Here is a 6,202-nt window from a genome sequence, read left to right as displayed (position 1 = left end):
GGAGAGAGATGACAGGCGGCTGCATAACCCGAGCCTTACAAATTAAAAAAAAGTGGGGGGGGGGGGTTAATTACAGGCTCAGGCTAGACCTGGGATCACCTGCTACAGATGCTCCTTGTATGTGACTGGAGCCTGTGTGTGTCAAACACATTGCAGATTATTGTGTTGTGATATGTATCAGGAGAAGCAGCTCGCTTTAATGACTTCTATCCCCTCGGTTTGCGAGGTTTTCCCACAAGAGGGAGGAAGGCCGCACGTTTCCAACACACGGCACTGCACACATCTCTAAGAGCAGCCGCACCGTTCCACCTGGCCTCGCCGCACTGAGTGAGGCAACAGGTTACGCACGATAATCCCATCCTACAACCTCTAGAAAAACAAAGCGCCGACTGACACCTGGCCTCCGAGGATTTATCTGGGCGCTGGGATTGGCTGGGAACGCTCCCCAGGGCCGTGGACTGTCTCTGAGGGCCGCCGGCGTGCCCTGCTCTGACGACGAGCCGCAGGGTGCATCAGCAGCACGGGGGACGGCGGCGTAAACAAGCCGGGCTCCCTCGGGCGAACAGAGGGCTAATGCTGCCAGCGAAAGGCCCGCCAGGCGCTTTCTGAAAGACGGGAGATGCTGCCCCGCTTCGGCTGATTCGGCGTTTTTAATTGCGAATTGAGTGTCGCGGCTGACGTAGGAGAAAAGGTGGAAGGGAAAATAAACGTGTGCATTTGCGTACATTTAAATGGTTTTGCTGTAAAGAACTGGGATTTTGTTTAAGGGAGCTTAATATAAATGCGTATAACACTTCTCACTTATTTTACTTGTAAAACATTTAGAAAAATTTCAGCTCTACTTCGCAGTAATGCTCTACTTCCTGTTCCATAAAAATCCCAAGGAAATCCTAATGCATAAAATCTTTTTTTTTTTTATGCTACTCTGGTTTGTCAGAGGGCGCCCTCTGCTGGGAACATCGACTTTATGGTGAAACGTGCAATTAACTGCGCAGCTAGCAGTTGTTCCTTCATTTAACGGGACAGAAGTCTGTGGACGTCTCACCTGTGTCATCTTATCCACGGAGACTGGGATGCCGTCGATGGTGAGCGGCGGCAGCTCTGACGCCAGCTCTCCACCTGCAGGTGCGTGCTCAGCCAGCGCGTTTTCCAGGTCCTCCAACATCATGCTCTTATACTTCCTCACCTGGAGATCAGCAGACATCATGACACGGTGAATCATGCGTCACATGTTTGGATAGACCGTGGCCTGATTGTGCAATTTGTTCTGGAAGAATTTAGATTTCTTTAGATATTTTTTCAACTTTGCACCTTGAAAAAAAAAAAAAAAAAAAAAAAAAAAGAACTGATATGACAGAGACAGGGGATAGTGGATTATGTAAAGAAAACTGACTGCTTTTATAATTTATAATTTACATTTTGCTTAAAAAAAAAAGAAAAAAAAAAGTGCTTTACAGCTTTGCAAAATCCCAAGTTCCAGGACTGCAGTTTTTGTTTTTGCCATATCCTGCAAAACTCTTCAAACATCCAAGGTTCTAATTTTGAGAGATTTAGGAAATGTTTTGAAAATCACATGAGTTCTATGCAAAATTCTGGGGGAAATAAAACTGGACGACTTTCAAAACCTTTGCAGGATTTCACAAAAGCCACAACCTTCTTGCAAATTTAACACAGGATCTTGTTAAAGATTTTTGGGATCTCTAAAAACTTGGGAGCATGAACCTGGGATTATTGTTTTGCATGATTTCACAAATATAACCTAAGACTTTGGAATAACTTTTGTGGGGTCACATAAAAGTATTCCTCGTGGGGCTCGGCACCATTTACTTCCCAAACATTTCTGCAAAGTGCACCGTACGAAGCGTGGATCCACTCACTACGTTCTCCAGAGGAGCCGCACCAAAGACTTTAAACACCGGGTTCGGTTTGGAGGGAGAGACACACAGCACTATGGCCTGCTGGCCCACTCTGGTGGTGTATTCGTCCAGCGTGGCCCGCAGTTTCCTGTAAACGTACGTCGCGTTTTACTCCATTTGTTGAATCAAAAGCAGCATCGACGCAAGCTCAAATGTCTCAAGTTACAATTTTGTAGATCTGTTGGAGTGACTCACCTGAGCAGACGGGTTTGCTGCCTCTTACGGATGGAGGGGTTTGACTCAAAGATGTGAGGTCTTTTTCTTTTTTTGCCGGTTGCTACTGCAGCAGCCGCAGCCATGCCTACTGGACCTGAGGCGCAAACGACAAATGACTTTAAATTCTACAAAGAATAAAAAAATAAAAATAGAAAGTTTTTTTTTAATCTGCTATCTGCTTTTCAAAACAACCTGCGATTACAACGGAAGAACCGCATAATATTTTCTGTATTTTTCCAGATTTAAATTTGTAAACTTATCAGTCATTTTAAAAGCATAATAAGAAAGTTTATCTTGAATATATAGGGCAGATTTTTCTCCAGACGTCAAGCTGTAAGGTGAGGAATCTGCAAAATCCAGACGTTGGAGGGACAATGTTCTCGAACCGTGTTCAGAACATTGGCACCACCTGCTGTCAAACCAAGTGAGTTACACTCCACAAAAGCTATTTGAATTATAAGACCACCATCTGAGAGGCAGCGCTTAAAACGTCCCAGAATAAAGTCGCTTCTTCCAACTTTTTTGGAACCACGTTTTCTCTCGAGCAGGTAAATATTGTTCCCACCTGCAGCAGCCAGGTGAGCAGTGACCTCATCAGTGCCAGCTGAATTGAGGATGTCCGTGTCATCGTAGGGGTCGTCGTCCGGAGAGGACGTCGAGTCTTCCTCCGCGCTCATCATCGAAGCTTCTGTGAAGGTGGTCACGTGTACCTACAGGAAATACATCAGAAGTACACATCAAGACAAAACATATTTTATGGGGCAATACGCAAAGAAGCAAACATGTTTTTGTCACTTGGAATCTGCAAAATCTGAACGGTGAAGCGAACCTGCTGGCTGACGGCGCTCGCCTCGATGGTGGTCATGTGTTCTGTCGGGTTCACGGCGTGTTCGTCCATTATGAGCCGCCAAGCTTACACAGCGAGATCGACAGTACTGCCGGAGAAAGTTCAAGAAGACGTGTGGCTTTGCATGACGAGGACATTTTGCCAATGCACACTTTGTGTCAAATGATGTTTCTTTTATAGAAACGGGCCTGGAAACAGGAACTGATTCATGCTAGGGGCTACAAGAGACTTGATATTGTGTGGAGGTTCATCTTCTAGAAGGACAACTGTCCTAAACATTAAGCCAAGGAGTGATAAAATGACTCCTTTTTATCACTCCTTTATAATCAGATGTTAGAAACGTCAGGTCTACGTCAAGGAAATAATAATAAAAAAGGCTGATAAAATCTCCTGAGTCAGGTACCATGGTGATGCACTAGGCTTATAGAGTCAGTTACCAACCTAACCTGCTCAGCAGCTGAGTTAAATATAATGCTGTTCCTCTCTGATTGAACCAGCAAGTTCATTTTATTTAATTTATACCAGAATTACACATTCTAATCAATAGAATTAGACAATTTTGAAACAGGATGTGTATCGATTTGTTACCAGGGCAACTGTGTCGGGTTTGGCTGACGTCTTTATGGTAAGGACAGAAAATCAGTCAGCATTTTAAGCAGCAGAAATGAGCAAAGGTTTTGAAGAGTTTCAAAACCACTTAAGCTACACGCCATTAATATTTCTATGATCTACAGTCCTAATAAGAAGATAATGAAAGTGCCAGACTGATCCCCGAGCTGTGCACTGCTGGTATGCTGGCTGAAAGAAGGGTACTTAACATTCTACTTCACTTTTAACAAAGATAAATTCTGATGTTTGCAAATGTTTGAAAAAAAAAAAGAAGAAAAACAAAGAAATGGTGCTAAATGCACTGAAGCACCAACACTTTTGCTTACTAAGGTTATGCTTGCTGAAGACATAGCATATAGGCTAATTAGCTAGCTAGTATCAGCTTGTTATAATTGTGTTACCAGCAAAAATGCATAATTACCTGCACACTGGCCACATAAAAATATATTTTTTTATACATTTTGCAGTTGTAATAAATTTATATATATATTTTTTGATAACACTATTCCCAATGTGCTGTGTGACAAGGTAATGTTTACCCTGTGGTTTACTGCAGGCTATGGATAACTAGGTAACCCTGTTCAACCTGATGGGCCATACAGTAGAAAACCATAACAGAACGCTATATGTAAGAATGTAATCTCAATTATTTCATACCAACAGAGCACATTACAAGTGAATGTGTAAACTATTTGGTTATTACAGCCTAAGAGGTGACAATCATATTAACAAGGAAAACAAACATCTCAAACACATGCATGCACACAGGAATTTTGCACACTTTCTTTAAGCAGAAATTATTTGAAACTGAGACTGCAGAATTTAAAGAGTGACAGTTACAAAAGTTTCAATTAAAATATTACATTAAATTTGCAAATTTTTCAGTGTATCACTTTATATCCAGAGGATATAATAGAAAAGAAAATCAGCTAAATTTCTCATTTATTTCTCAGAAGCTTGTTTGCAGTGGATCTTTGCAGTGGGACGAATACCCTGAGCCATAAATAAACGTGTAATAATTCATAAAGTCTGTAACGAGGCTTATACTAACAGAAACAGGCATCGGGGGACATTTGTTTCAGTCTGTTATCAATGAGTCCTCTAGGAAGCTAAGCTAGCTATATCCTACATTCGGCTACTTAGCTTCCTGGCTAACCATTTAGCGGTGTACAGACGATTATCTGAATGATATCAACACTATTACGAATACATATCAGTAATCCAGCTTTAAAATGTGACCAATAACGATGTCTGTGTAGGGTGTGAGGCGATCAACAGTAATGCAACAGCTAGCATGAAACCCGCGCAATATGAAACAAAACATAACGCTAAAAAGAGGCCGAGCGGCCTAGAGCTCATCCAGAGCTGCTACTCTCTGTCTGAGCTGGTTGTCGAAACGCGCCAACAACATCTTTCCCTCCCAAAAAAAAAAAATGGAAAAAAAAAAAACAGCGTCAAATGCTAAAGCAAAGCAACCCGAGTCAACATCTAAACAACCATCAGCTCTCGCCCCTGCGCTGCCGGGTTCGATGATGCGGCTGCGCCGGGGCTGAAATAAATGGAGATTGCGCGGTAGGGCACTAACCTCAGAGCGGCTGCGCTACTTCGGGCCTGCGCCGTACAGCGGAGATGGAGCCGGGCTTTGATGGAGGACGGAGAGGAGCCAGCACTGAACACAATACTGATCCGGTGGTGCGTTCAAGTACCACGCCCTTGCTTCTGCAGTCACTATTGCATACAGACAATGACTCAAAACACGCTGGAAAAATGAAGCATTACTGTTTATTCCTAATGAGAAACAAGATGATATGCTCTGTTTATGTATGAAAAAGGAAAGAATGACACAAACAAAACAGTGTTGGTGCTTAGACCTACATGAAGTTTCTTTATAACTAGAATTTTCGTTTTTTTTTTTTATAGTAACAGTGATAACAAACATATTTAATCAGCTAGCATTTTCTGGGTTTGTTAATGGTTGTGTGCATACTTGCAGAAGTAGAGTAGCCAATAATTGTAATCAAGTAAGAGTATCAATTCAACATCTTTCTAATCAAGTAAAAGTAAAGAGTGGTCATGCAAGAAATTACTCAAGTATATTTTGATCACAATATACAATTTATCATTTGAATATGATGTAGTCTGGTAGACAAAAGTATCAATTATGTATTATGTATTCTGGCATTGTAAGACTAGAATTTTAAAGATAAAAACAAATAACATGACTACAAAAATAAATACTGGCAGACGAATCACTTTTCCAGAGCATTTATTATTTCAGTATAAGACTTCCTAAACTAATACTTAAAGTAGCTATTGTTTATATATTGGAACAGTGAAAAGAGTTTTTAGTAACGATGGTGTTTATTGTAGATTCACTTGATCTACAAATGATTGAGAGGGAGTATTATTTAATAATGATTTTACTCAAGCAAAAAGAAACAGATTTGTGTAATAAAACTTGTAAAAGTAATTTTTTCCCCAAAAAAGTTGCTCTAAATCTAACTCATATCTGTGCTATATATATATATATATATATATATATATATATATATATATATATATATATATATATATATATATATATATATATATTTATATATATATTTATCTCTGT

At 40.6% G+C, this 6,202-nt stretch overlaps 1 protein-coding gene across 1 annotated transcript in view; it reads right to left on the bottom strand.

Annotated features, from left to right (window-relative positions):
• The window catches only part of nrf1 (nuclear respiratory factor 1), a 15,387-nt gene extending 10,100 nt beyond the window's left edge, over positions 1-5,287 (bottom strand). The window contains exons 1-6 of the mRNA XM_015056276.1: positions 5,174-5,287; positions 2,962-3,067; positions 2,698-2,842; positions 2,112-2,226; positions 1,878-2,004; positions 1,046-1,186 (exon numbers count right to left, since the gene is read on the bottom strand). Coding sequence (XP_014911762.1) covers positions 1,046-1,186; positions 1,878-2,004; positions 2,112-2,226; positions 2,698-2,842; positions 2,962-3,030 — 597 coding nt within the window. The 5' untranslated portion in view covers positions 3,031-3,067; positions 5,174-5,287. The remainder of the gene's footprint in view (positions 1-1,045; positions 1,187-1,877; positions 2,005-2,111; positions 2,227-2,697; positions 2,843-2,961; positions 3,068-5,173) is intronic.
• Between the last annotated feature and the right edge of the window lie 915 nt (positions 5,288-6,202).

Source organism: Poecilia latipinna, unplaced genomic scaffold, assembly GCF_001443285.1.
Source record: "Poecilia latipinna isolate Pla-1442-1.1 unplaced genomic scaffold, P_latipinna-1.0 Scaffold1371, whole genome shotgun sequence".
In the NCBI taxonomy this organism is placed as follows: Eukaryota; Metazoa; Chordata; class Actinopteri; order Cyprinodontiformes; family Poeciliidae; genus Poecilia; species Poecilia latipinna.
This window is presented reverse-complemented; position numbering and strand designations above follow the sequence as displayed.